The sequence below is a fragment of the Bos mutus genome, chromosome 7, assembly GCF_027580195.1.
Source record: "Bos mutus isolate GX-2022 chromosome 7, NWIPB_WYAK_1.1, whole genome shotgun sequence".
Classification (NCBI taxonomy): domain Eukaryota; kingdom Metazoa; phylum Chordata; class Mammalia; order Artiodactyla; family Bovidae; genus Bos; species Bos mutus.
The window spans coordinates 25,008,245-25,022,309 of NC_091623.1; the positions used below are offsets into that span (position 1 = coordinate 25,008,245).

General features: G+C 38.5%; 1 protein-coding gene across 1 annotated transcript in view; it reads right to left on the minus strand.

Annotated features, from left to right (window-relative positions):
- The window catches only part of KIAA0825 (KIAA0825 ortholog), a 429,397-nt gene that overhangs the window by 265,045 nt on the left and 150,287 nt on the right, over positions 1 to 14,065 (minus strand). The window contains 2 exon segments of the mRNA XM_070373134.1: positions 3,929 to 4,039; positions 13,262 to 13,444. Of these exon segments, the coding sequence (XP_070229235.1) occupies positions 3,929 to 4,039; positions 13,262 to 13,444 (294 nt within the window).

The following is a 14,065-nucleotide window of genomic DNA, read 5'->3' on the forward strand; positions in this document are numbered from 1 at the left end:
AAGCTAAGGACAGGCAATAAGTAAAAGCAAAAACTGTAGAATAACTATGTCTTAAAGACAAGAGAAGAGACTGAGAAGTAGAGCAGAGAAGAGTGCTGGGTGCCCCAGGAAACAAGCCAGGCAGGGTGGGAGAGGCAGAGGCTCTTCTTGAGCGGTAGAACGGTATTTTTGTTGTTGTTAGTCCCTCAGTCGGGTCCGACTCTTTGTGACCCCGTGGACCGTAGCCCACCAGGCTCATCTGTCTGTGGGATTCTCCAGGCAAGAATACTGGAGTGGGTTGCCATTTCCTCTCCTGAGAATAGTATTTAATATAAAACATATTAAATAATAGTAAAAATAGTCCATAGTAATAATGGACCAAGGTTGTTGTGATGTGTTGGAGAGAAAGACTGACTGGATCTAAAAGAACTATGGGGATGAATCAATTGAATGTGATAATACACTAGGAACAGGCAACAGAGAGCTCAATGGACCACAGCCATAACATTCAAAGATGCTTGCTCTTTGGAAGGAAAGTTATGGAACCTAGATTGTGTGTTAAAAAGCAGAGACATCACTTTGCTGACAAAGATCCATATAGTCAAGGCTATGGCTTTTCCAGTAGTCATGTATGGATGTGAGAGTTGGACCATAAAGAAGGCTGAGCGCCAAAGAACTGATGCTTTCGAACTGTGGTGCTAGAGAAGACTCTTGAGAATCCTTTAGACAGCAAGGAGATCAAACCAGTCAATCCTAAAGGAAATCAGTCCTGAATACTCATTGGAAGAACTGATGCTGAAGCTCCTATACTTTGGCCATCTGATGGGAAGGGCTGATTCACTGGAAAAGACCCTGATCCTGGGAAAGATGGAGGGCAAGAGGAGAAGGGGGTGACAAAGGATGAGATGGCTGAATGGCATCACTGACTCAAGGGACATGAGTTTGAGCAAGCTCTGGGAGAGGTGAAGGATAGGGATGCCTGGTGTGCTCCTAATAGAAAAGACACCATGCTGAGAGGACAAGGGAAGAGTAAAAAGAAGGATCCGTGAGGACATCACGCTGGATTTCCAGTGATATGGTGGTTAGCTCAAGAAATATGGACAGCCAGACACAGGATACTGGAGTAAAGGAAGTGCCCAGAGCTAGAAATCCTCTGTACAGAGGCTCTAGGGTAATACATGTAGATCAAAGAACTCCAAAAAATGAGGTTTCTCTTTCATTTAAAAATTTATTTTTTACCTTAATAAAATTAAGCTGCTTTCATTACAGGAAATTTGGAAAATGCACAGATAAAAATTAAAATCAATCACAAACTTATAATACAAAGATGCAAAGTAAAAGTTCTCTAATGTAGAGTTCATATACCCTTTCAATATTTGTTTTTCTATACATCCTATTTTCGGGCTATACGTAGAGTAGTATGGCATAGCTTGTGCATGTGTGGGTGCAGTCACTTCAGTCATGTCTGACTCTTTGTGACCCTATGGAGTGTAGCCCCTGGGTGCCTCTATCCATGGGATTCTCTAGCAAGAACACTGGAGTGGGTTGCCATGCCCTCCCCAGGTGATCTTCCCCACCCAGGGATGGAACCTATGTCTCTTATGTCTCCTGCATCGGCAGGTAGGTTCACTTCACCACCTGGGAAGCTGGTATGTTCGGCATATCTCAATTGTGTCCCATCTTCCAATACCTGTTCATCCCTTGGGAAACAGGGGTTCTCATAACCTGTAAGTTTGGGGGATTTTACACTAGATCCCTCCTTCAGGTAAACACCATATAGGTTAGTATATCAGAGCTCCTGCAAGTAGAACCATAAAAAGATACTTTACACAATGAATAACTGACAATCTTAGGTTTTTCTTAAATGCCTGTTAACATCACCCTCAACTGTTCTCCCTTTGAACGGTGGAGGGGCAGCTGTCTGGTGCTTGGGCTTTAGGAGCAGACAAGCTGAGCTTCAGAGTCTGTCTCCTAGATTTGCTCTCTTCAGCAAGTTGCTACCTGCACGTCACTTTACTCTCCATGAAAGCAGACTTCACAGACTGGGTGTGAGGCTTGAAAGAGATAACGTTCACGAAGGACTGGGCATGTCAGTTTGAGAGTTATCACTCTGAAGCCTGGGTTGGCTTTGATTACTGCATCATTACTAAGCTGCAGTTTTCCCATAACTATAAATTGCAATGATTTGCCATTTAATATTTTTCAAAATCAACCTTTTTAATGACTCCACAGTCGTCTATCACACGGCTAATCCATAAGTGAGTTGTCTAATTGCATACTGTGAGACATTCATTTCCATTTTTTCCTTTCACAAATAATACATTGATGAATATCCTTGTATATGAAACTTTCTCAACAGCTCTGATTAATTCTTATGATTGATTCCTAGAAATAGAATTGCTGGATAAAGGGCTATAATATTTTTAAGGTTTTTGATACAGTTTATTATATTGCCCTCCAGAAAACTTATATCCGGTTGCATTTCCACTGTGAGCTGCGTAGTTACCAGCATGTTCTAGTCTTTTTGTGAAGGTCATAGTAAAGATAGCTTGCCATAATCAAGCAGAAATAAAGAAAAGTCTTGTTACATGAAAAGGCATTTGAAAGATAAACCCATTGACCCTCTGACTCCCCAGGCTCTAGATGGCTGAACAGAACAAACCTGGAGGTGGAATTCTTCCAGAGCTATGCTTAAAGAAGTAACTCCAATGATTACAGGTTAAGATAAAAGCAGATAATAAAGATAGATTAAAGCAAATGTGATCGTAACATCTAAACAAGTATGTTTAGAAGTTTGAGAACTCATCACAATGACACATGCTGTTTGCTTAAGTCACGTTATAAAAGATCCAGTTCCTTCAGGTGTTTGCACTAATGTATATCAAAGTCAGTTCTTTAATTCTCAAAGACATAAGAGTATATTTTCATGCCAGCTGCAGCGTATGGAGATGACAGAGTATTAAAGGCTTTCATCATAAGGAATTGATGGGATCAGTCATAAGGAATTGTTCAGGGATGGTGAAAATATTTTATATGTAAGTCAAATAACAATACTTTGAGGTCCTTAAAGGTAGGAGGATAAATATCTCATTAATCTCGGATTCCCCATTACGTGCAAGGGGACAGGCGCACGACAGGTAAGCAGTTAACCTTTACCGTGTCTGTAGAGACTTCTGAAAGAGGTTTTCTTGCCCTCTTTTTCCGGGTGGGACTCTTGTTCTTCAAGAGAGAAATACAGCCAGTCCATTTATATGGTGAGATCACTAACAGTGTATTTCCAAGATGAATCAAGAATGTGCAAGAATTAACAATATCTCCTTCAGCTCTACATGATATATTTATTCACAGATACCAAGGAAAGGGACTTTCCAATGATATATTCAGCAAAGACTCAAACTGACATTACACGTAATGCCACAAAATGTCATCAGATTACTCTGGAAGTACGTTTCATGCTTTAAATGATTTTTCTTATGTTTAAATGCCGTTGATTAAATAATAAAAGTGAAAGACCCTATTCATAATTTTAAAAGTTACTCCTCTCTCAAAACTCTTACCTCAGGCTCTGAGTGAGTTACATGAATTATCCAAGATTATTGCTTTTTTTGCTTTTTTTTTTTTTGACAATTAGTTGGAGAACTGTCACATCCCCAGTCATAGATCAAGAATGAATTTTAAAATGGCTAGGCAATTGGCTAAAATAAAAACTAAATTCCAAAAAATTCACATTTCTCTATCACTTTAGTAAAGCTATGTTAGGAGCATGATTGTGAGGCCTGTATCTTGGCTTCTTGGGCTCAAAAAGGACATACACTCTTTACTTACCTGTGTAGTGTCAAAAGTTTTGAGTTCTTTTTGTAAGATGTATTTACCTCCATGGATAAGAGTTTCTATTAAATGTCAAAGGAATCAAAGAACCATTGATGGTATAGTTTTTACAGGTCCTCACCTGAGTAAAGAAGGGTAGAAATGGGATATACAGGAAAGCCAATGTAATGGTTGCTTGAAAATTGGCTTCAAGGAATCTGAAGAAGAATCGCCCAGGCCATGCTGAAAAGTCCTAGTGAAATAAAAATCATTATTTCAGAATATACAGGAAATATTAAGACCATCAGAACCCATTTTTTTCTTAGTATTTAAAGTTAACTGATTTTATACAAAACAGTATTGTGCTAGAATGAACAAACGCACCCACTTGGTATTTATAATTTAACAGATGATTCAGAGGCCTCTGTGAAACAATCTTTACACTTGGGAAGATATGATGATACCATTATCATTTCATTTTTTAAAAGATTCACATTATGAAATTTATAAAAAATGTATCAAAATGGTAAAATGAATACCACTCATTTCGCCCTCCCTCACCTGGAACCTAATAAATGTCAATATTTTGTCATTTTTGCTTCAATACTGTAAAAATGATTAGCATAAGGGTACTTCTTTTTATTCTTTAAAATGATATATAAATATTAAACAATTAACAATAATTTATAATTAATTTTTATGCTCCTATGGGCTTACAGAAGGCAAATAAAGAAGAATTTAACTGTAAAATATAGGACGGTGACTTCAAAATTAGAACAATTTGGCCAGAATAACTGGTCTACAACTACCTTTGGAGAAGTAACTGTAACATTTTTCTAGGCTGGCCCCAATTCAACAATAAATCTTGAGGTAATACGAAAGGATTTGTTACATAAAATCTTTAGTAGATAGCTTGGATAATAAAATATTTATAATAACAGAAAACTATATTTGCCTTCCTGCATAGAGTTAAGAGTCACAACTGGGAGTATTTGAGAAATGGAATTGTTTGAAGTGGTGCTGTCCCTCTTCATCTAGAGTACAAGAGCAATAGCATTTTTTAAATAATATGTAGAAAGGAATTCCACTTTGAAAACCCATCCCTGTCTTTACATCCTCCTTCCTGTTTCTTATATCCTCACATTCCCAAATTTGACCTGCCTCTCCACTGTTTGTCTGGCCAAATAGAACACCTTCTCATTAAAGATACTTTGACATTTTTTTAGACTTTTAATAGATCTCCTCCTCTTTGAAAGCCATTTTTTTTTCCTCAGTAAATTTCAGATAGAACAAAATTCCTTAAATAGGCTTCAAAATGAGGCTGTCCTATTTCCATCCCATACCTTCCACCGTGTGAACCAGAGAAACAGGCACAGGCTAGGTCAGGACACCAAGACATGCTTTTCTCAAGAGTCTGGACTATGTATTAGCGATGAGGAATCACGGTTATAGCATAGGAGTCTTATCAGTTGTTTTACATTTTAGAAAAATCACTTGTGCACTAGTGAGGAAAGTTGATCGTAGAGATTAGGGCTAAAGGAAGGGAGAGAATAAAGATGATATTTCAGTAAACCAGGCAGAAGAAAAGTCCTAAACCAAAGTAAGAAGCAGAGGAGATAGTGTGTATGGGACAAATATAAAAATATATAAAACTAATAAAATTAACAATATTCATTCCCTAATAACATGGGGATGGAGACAGCAGAAGGGAGGAGGGAGAAGGCAGAAGATAAAAGGAGAAATCTGGATGACTCGCTCTGCCCTTATTGGCTTTGCTTCTTGTTAGGACTTTACCACCTGTCCTTTTACGTTCACTTCTTGCTGCCTGCTCCATACCCAAGGGGAGGGTCATAGAAGATCATAATGCACCTGCCTGGGAATGCACAGGAGTTCTGGAGCCCGGCATCCTGGGCTGGAATCTTGGGTGGGGTCTTTATTAGATGTGTAGTGTTGTTTTGCAATTGTGATGATTGAGATGATGCATACACAGCCCTTAGCAAAGTGCCTGTGCATAACAAGGGCTCAGCAAATGTCAAGTAATACCAGGATGGTAACAACTGTAGCAGATACTTCTCGAGAAGGTCTACCACTACCTCAGAACTGACATGGAATACTTGATAGTCTAAATGATTGTCTAGGTACAGTTGTATCCTCAACATTAGGAAAAATAATGGAGGATCTAATAATAATAAAATGGTTATTTGGTGCCAAAATTCTTAGACTACAAACCACTGGCAATGCAATACTTGCCAGAACATTTCTGCCAGTCCCTAAACTCTTTCCCTCCACTGACAGTTGCGCTGGTAATAGTAAGGTTATTTGGCAATAATAAATGTTATGGCAGATGTTTATGGTCTCAGAGGAGGTGGAATCTGTATGAGCATTTAATTCCACAGCAAGATCCCAAATTAGTTTCATTATTCTGGAGAGTATAACAGGGTGAAAATTGGCCCACAAGCCTCCATGGGAAAATGAAATGATGATCTAGCTATTAGATAACCTCTAATGATGTCTTGGTGTACAGTTAAAATAGAAGATGCTCTAAATAATTCATAGTGGAGAGTAAAATACAACCGTATGAGCAACAGAATAAGAACTTTGATATTGCAAATGTGGATACTCCTTTAAAAACAGGTAATTGTTCGTAGGTTGAAGTAGAATACATTTTCTCAGCTTTCCAAATTAGTGGCCTCTTAAAGGGAAAACTATAAATTTGGGGAAATTCCTTGCCTTGCCTCCAACGTCACACCCCTTCTCTATTGTTAACGTCATACTGGCTCTGGGTTGATCACACCACCCCACTTGAGCACATTATACCAGATTCTGTCTCTTTGGTTTCCTCATCTACACATGTTGCCTTCTTTCATTTTCTCATTAACAACACTGACTCCTTAGCCTTATGTAGCCAGTTGCTGCTAGAATAAAATAAATTCAATGCATATCCAAAAGTAGGATACGCTAAAAAGAGTTAGCTGGGTTTTATGCTTCTCTTGCGCCACCCTGCTTTTGACTGCCCTCCCAGGAGGCTGAGTCCCATGATATGATGTTATTGAAATAAATCTCCAGGATGGAATTGAGGAAGTCCAAGGATGCAAGTCCACAGGAGCACAGGGTTCAGGTCAAATGTCTGGTATCATCAGTGGCTACCATTGGAGGTACTCCATAAATAAAAATAACCAGAGAAGACCACATTTCAGAAGAAGAAGAATTAGCTTGAGACTGAACTACTGAGATAACACTGGAACACCTGAGATAACTGAGGATATATCAGTCCTTCTGATGCCCCTGAAACCATAGTTGACTAACCATGAATATATGGGTGAATGAGTGAAAGTCACTTAGTCATGTCTGACTCTTTGCAATCCCATGGACTACAGAGTATGGAATTCTCAAGGCCAGAATACTGGAGTGGGTAGCCTTTCCCTTCTCCAGGGGATCTTTCCAACCCAGGAATTGAAACCAGATCTACTGCATTGCCAGAGAAGGCAATGGTAACCCACTCCAGTAATCTTGCCTGGAAAATCCCATGGACGGAGGAGCCTGGTAGGCTGAAGTCCATGGGGTTGCTATGAGTCGGACACGACTGAGCGACTTCACTTTCACTTTTCACTTTCATGCACTGGAGAAGGAAATGGCAACCCGCTCCAGTGTTCTTGCCTGGAGAATCCCAGGGACGGGGGAGCCTCGTGGGCTGCCATCTATGGGGTCGCACAGAGTCAGAAACGACTGAAGTGACTTAGCAGCAGCAGCAGCTACTACATTGCAGGCAGATTCTTTACCAGCTGAGCCACAAGGGAAGCCCATGTAGAGATAACCAAATTCAGTCTACTTCACCATTTAAACATAGTTGGAAGTCACTGCTTTTCTTTCATAAAGCAGGGCTACTAGCCCCTTGGCATTAAGTGAAAGAAATCAAGGTAAGATACTTGGAGTACAATAAGGCTTCCTACATTTCTCCTGCCCCTGGGCTTGTGTTTCTCAAGATCGAAAATACATCTTTGAGGTTAGAAAATGATGACCTGAAGTTAGAAAATGACTGCTATAACGTTTGGTCTAAAGAAAGTGTTAGTTGCTCAGTTGTATCTGACTCTTTGAGACTCCATGGACTGTAGCCCATCAGGCTCGTCTGTCCATGGACTCCCGGCAGGATATCGGAATGGGTAGCTGTTCCCTCCTCCAGGGGATCTTCTCAACTCAAGGACTGAACCTGGGTCTCCTGCATTACAGGCAGACTCTTTACCATCTGAGCTGCCAAGGAAGCCCCAAGAATAATGGCTGCTGCTGCTGCTGCTGCTAAATCGCTTCAGTGGTGTCCGACTCTGTGCGACCCCATAGACGGCAGCCCACCAGGCTCCTCCGTCCATGGGATCCTCCAGGCAAGAACACTGGAGTGGGTTGCCATTTCCTCCTCCAATGCATAAAAGTGAGAAGTGAAAGTGAAGGCGCTCAGTCGTGTCCGACTCTTAGCAACCCCATGGACTTCAGCCTACCAGGCTCCTCCGTCCATGGGATTTTCCAGGCAAGAGTACTGGAGTGGGGTGCCATTGGGAGCGGGCTGCTATTCCCTTCTCCAGGGGATCTTCCTACAGAGTAAATACTGTTTTTTGTTTTTTTTTAAAGGAGTGAATAAACAGAAGATATTGTCAGACTTTGCTTAGTGAAAAGGAGGGTGAATTACAGGGGCCATCTGTGAAGTCAGTCTTGGGTGGTACAGAGCGAAGGGATAGATTGAAACAGGCCATATGATGAAGAAACAGAACAAGACTTGATCCTAGAGTACCAGGCAGGAACCAGCTACTTAGAGATTCAGGGTACTGGCCTTCCTCAAAACCAATGACTTGCTGTTTACCAGTGTTTTACTCTTTTAAGACCATACATAAAGCGATTTGATTTTAGTTTTGTTTTTTTTTTAATAGTTATTTCCCTCAAAAATAATGTTTAGATGGAAGAGAACAAAGGGAGCCATTTAATCTAAACAAAATGGCTCAGAGACTTAACTCTGTTTACTGGGTCCTTTTGCATTCTGCCAGATACTTCTTTAAAAAGTAAGTGGCTTCCGTGGTGGCTCAGACGGTATAGCGTCTGCCTGCAATGCAGGAGACCTGGGTTTGATTCCTGGGTCGGGAAGACCCCCTGGAGAAGGAAACGGCAATCCACTCCAGCACTCTTGCCTGGAAAATCCCACAGACGGAGGAGCTTGATAAGCTACAGTCCAAGGGGTCACAAAGAGTCGGACACGACTGAGCAACTTCACTTCTTCAAAAATACATTTTACATATTTTTGTTTCTATTTCCATCTAGTCCACATTCATTTTTAACAACTTCATTGAGATATATAATTCACAAACCACAATATTTGCTCATTTTAAGTACACAACTAAATGATTTCTACTATATTCACAGTTATGCAACTTTTACTACTATCTAATTTTATACTGGAGAAGGCAATGGCACCCCACTCCAGTACTCTTGCCTGGAAAATCCCATGGAGGGAGGAGCCTGGTAGGCTGCAGTCCATGGGGTCGCGGAGGGTCGGACACGACTGAGCGACTTGACTTTCACTTTTCACTTTCATGCATTGGAGAAGGAAATGGCAACCCACTCCAGTGTTCTTGCCTGGAGAATCCCAGGGACGGGGGAGCCTGTGGGCTGCCGTCTCTGGGGTTGCACAGAGTCGGACACGACTGAAGTGACTTAGCAGCAATTTTATACCATTTTCATTAGGTTCAAAAGAAACCCATTCTCCCTTCCTCTCCCGCCCCTGACAATCGCTAATCTATTTTTTGTCTCTATGATAGTCACTCAGTCATGTCCGACTCTGTGACTGCATGTACTATACAGTCCATGGAATTCTCTAGACCAGAATACTTGAGTGGGTAGCCTTTCCCTTCTCCAGGGGATCTTCCCAACCCAGGGATCGAACCCAGGTTTCCCACACTGCAGGCAGATTCTGTACCAGCTGAGCCACCAGGGAAGCCTGACTTTCTGTCTCTATGGATTTGTTTATTCTGGAAGTTTCTAATAAGTTGAGTCACACTATATGTACTCTGTGTGTATGGCTTTTTTCACTTAGCATGCAGGTTTTGAGATTCATCCCTGTTGTAGCATCTGTCAGGATTCCATTTCTTTTTAGTGGCTGAATAATATACTACTGTATGGATATGCCACCTACTGTTTATCTATTTACCAGCTGATGGACATTTGGCTTCTTTCCACTTTGTACTACTATGAAAAATGCTGCTATGAACTCCTGTGTGCAAATCTTTGCACGGGCATGTGTTTGCATTTCTTTTGTGTATATACCTAAGAGTAAAGTTACTGTGTTTATGACCACATGATGCTCAACATTGTACGTGAGCATCCCCTATGCTTACCATTTTGAGGACCACCTGTCTCCAGTGCACCAGCCATTCTTGAGGTATGAAAGAAAAAGTTTTAGACCAACATGTTCTGTTTCATTAGGGACAGTGAAGTAATTTCAAATAACTAAAGAAATAAACAAGCTAACCTTAAAACTCCCAGCAACCAGTTTGAAACCAAACTACAGAACGAGCACTGAAATATCTTGGAATTTAGTGACTCAAAAGTCATGTGAATGACATCAAGTGAACCCCAAAGATAGGTCTGCCGTTCCCTGGCTCAGTGATCGACATTCTGGCCTATTTCTGATGACCCAGCCTTTGCCTGGCATGTTGGTACTTGCACTGAAATTCATTCTCCCATGTTATTAAATGAGGTAACACTGGAGACAATCAACTTTCAAAAAGTTTCCACTTTTAATTTTTATAGGACGCATCAAAACATTTTGAAATATATATAATGTTGAATTTTAACATTAAAAATCTTATCAGACTTTCCATTAACACTTGAGGGTGAATATTTCAACTTGCTCCCTGATGTGACACCTGTGTTTAATCCTGGTGCTTAATCATAGGGCCTAGGGAGGCAAGAGTATTTAATGAGTTGAAACTGAATTGTATTTACCTAAAATTCTAAAAATTAACTTTAATTTGCTAGATAGAAACTAAAACTAACATTCTGTGCAAGCAAATGTAACACGTGAAACCACTATTTCGTATGTGTGTGAACGTGCATGGAGTGCACGTCTGAAAGAGCAGCGTGACTGCCTTTATGAAAGAAGATAAGCATAACCACAAGTGATAAGCATTTTGGAAAATATACGGTGAATATTTTATGTTTCAGCAGGTCTCTTTCCCTGGAGGACAAACCTAAAGTACTCCTTTTACAACATCCTAACAGAAATCTACAAAGGGGAGTTAAAAAAGGACACACGTATTTGCAAACACATTTCATTCTTTCTGAAAAGATTTAAAAATCATATTTCTGCCCTGGGATTTAGTAGTCCTATGCTAAGCTCGGAGAGGAAAATACATTCAGTTTATCTGTCAGAACTACTTGGAATAAAAGCAGTCACCTTCAAGAAAGGCATATCACATAGAGTGACAAATGTCAGGCATAGTTTATAAAAATCCAATGCTATCAACATCTGATTGCTACTTTTAACCAATTCCTCAAAGCATATAACCTAATTTTTAAATGTGAGATAGATATACAATTTTTTTTTCTCGAAATGCTAACAATATGACAACTTCATATCCTGGCTGTGAAAAGAAGCTAAATAAATCAATAGAGTTCTTGCAGCACACACACTTTTTTTTTTTTCCTATTAGGTGTGGAACATGTTGCCCTGTAGATTTCCTTTGTCAACAGAAAGCAAAATATATTTTAAAAATTAGATTTATACTCTAGGAAAGCAAATTAAATTTTATACCAACATGAATGGATAAAATCTGTGAAAATTTTTATGATCCGAGAAATAATAAAAAATGAAAGTATATATAGACTTTTATTCATGCTTTAAAGCAAAACCACTATGTTTTATATTAAAAAAAAAAAACAGAGGCAGTGCTTGGTATAAAATGTTCTGCAATTCTGGTTTAAATTAGCAATTTAAATTTGTTGAATGAGGTTACTGTGCAATATCTAATGCACAAATCACAGAGATCTGAGTACTTGTAGAGTTGTTTAAAAATGTATCAAAAGGCCACAGGTTAACAATAATGAATGTATGTTACATTATTATTATTATTAAAATACGCAACCTTTGATGATAATTTATTTGCTTTACGAATGCATTGGGGGGTTAAAATTTTTCTATTCATCTGTGACAGACCATGAAATTCAATATTGCTCACCATGACCAATCCATGAAATTTGTCAACTTTGTTCCTGATTTTCACAGGGCCTTCCCCTTAGATGAAATGACCCACTGAACTAAGAGCACAGTAATTTTTTCATCTATGGTAAATCAGTTTAGTTTACTAGGATTTATTATGGGCTTTAGAACTTGAGCTTTTTGTGATTATGCACCATTATACATATAATCCCAAATTTATGGCAATTTATCTCATTATTTCTTTCCCTTTCTGAAAGAATTCTCCATTTCTAAAATTAGATCTCAACGGAAAGGTTGCCAGAAGAAGCAATCTGTAAACAATGGGTCTGTTGAAAGTTCAAGAGTGGGTGAAAATTACAGGGAAATTTTGAAAAAACTTGTTAATTACCCTTAGAATTCCTAACACAAAAGTTACCGAAAATCAAGATTTATATATTGCCTTTACCAGGATGGTACAGAAACAAATACTTTGTCAAATTTATCTTAAGAAATACGAGTCTGTATAATTTTTACTATCCAAGAAACTAAGAATATGCAATATTTAATCTTTTAAGATAAACTGACTACTTTGGAGGAGGGTTTAAACGAAAGTATATTAATGTTTCATTATAAGATTTACTCTAACTTCTTTTATCATATTACAAATTTGAATGAAATTAACCAGAAAAGCAGTTCAATTTTTTTTATTTTCCTGAATCTTATTTGTTTAGCTAAGTAAATATTTCAACATTTAAAAAATCATTACTTACTCCTATTTCCACTTTCCATTACTAGCCCAGTCACTAAGTCCAACACTAAAAATGCAAACCTATGGCAGAGTAAATGGAAACATTATGTCTCTTCCAGACTAGAGAGCATTTTATAATCATTTAAAAAATCTTTTTTATTAGAGAAAATCATTTATATCAAATTAACAGATATTTTTAGAGGAGCATAAAGCCATTGGGATATGATTTATTTTTTCACAGACAAATCAATCCATGAATAAAATTTGAGAATTTAAACAACTCAAATAATGATGCTCAAAACATTCCTGCTTGTATTAGAGCCTTATCAACTGAACAGGATCAATCAATAGAGAAATATCACATTATTAGGATCAAATAACTTCGAGAATGAAGAAATCCCTGTTGGTTAGAGTTAGTTTTGTAAAATGGTTCAATTCACAATATCACAACTGCACTTCAATAAATTTCTTCACACAATTCAGTAAGCTGCATAAAATTACATTATTTTCCATATCATAGTAGCTAAAAAGAAAATACATTTGATACTTACTGGTGTAATTCTGTTAATGGTGAAGTCAACATAACTAATGTTGTGAAGAGATTATTACAGTGGGTATGAATTTTAAAAATTTTATCATCTACATATGCATGAGGATTCAAAAGCTTCTGTACAGATGTGCAAACTGACCATAACATGTTCTCAGTGCAAATTAAAATTGTTGTGACATCAAGTCTGTTGGAAAGAAAAAGAAGAAAATCATGTTAAAATTGTTTTCTCTGCTGGGTATGCACACTATCATTTATATCTATTATATTAAACATATGTAAGAATAGAAATATTTGCTTAGATATCAGAGATTCAGAGATCAAAAACAGACAAAGCATCAAAGATAGATTTTGAGTTTCCAAGTGTTAGCTGACCCATAATACCATGCATTGGGCTTCCCCGATGGCTCAGCAGAAAGAAACTGCCTTCAATGCAGGAGACAGGAGATGCAAGTTCGATCCCTGGGTCAGGAAGATCCCCTGGAGGAGGAAATGGCAACCCACTCTAGTATTCTGGTTTGGAAAATCCCACAGACGGAGAAGTCTAACGAGCTACAGTCCAAAGGGTTGCAAAGAGTCGGACACGACTGAGCACGACACCATTCATTATCTTTAGAGATGATGACGTCCATAGCAGTGAAGTGTTGCAGAAGTGCTTTTTTTAAAAAAGGAAAAACAGTCTGTTTTGCATTATTAAGATCCTCTTCAAGAATCTCAAGAGCGTTTCTTTGAAATTAAATTCAGCAAAAGAAAAGTCAGGTTAAAAGAAAGTTCTCTATTATCCACATACATGGGATAGGTAAAAATT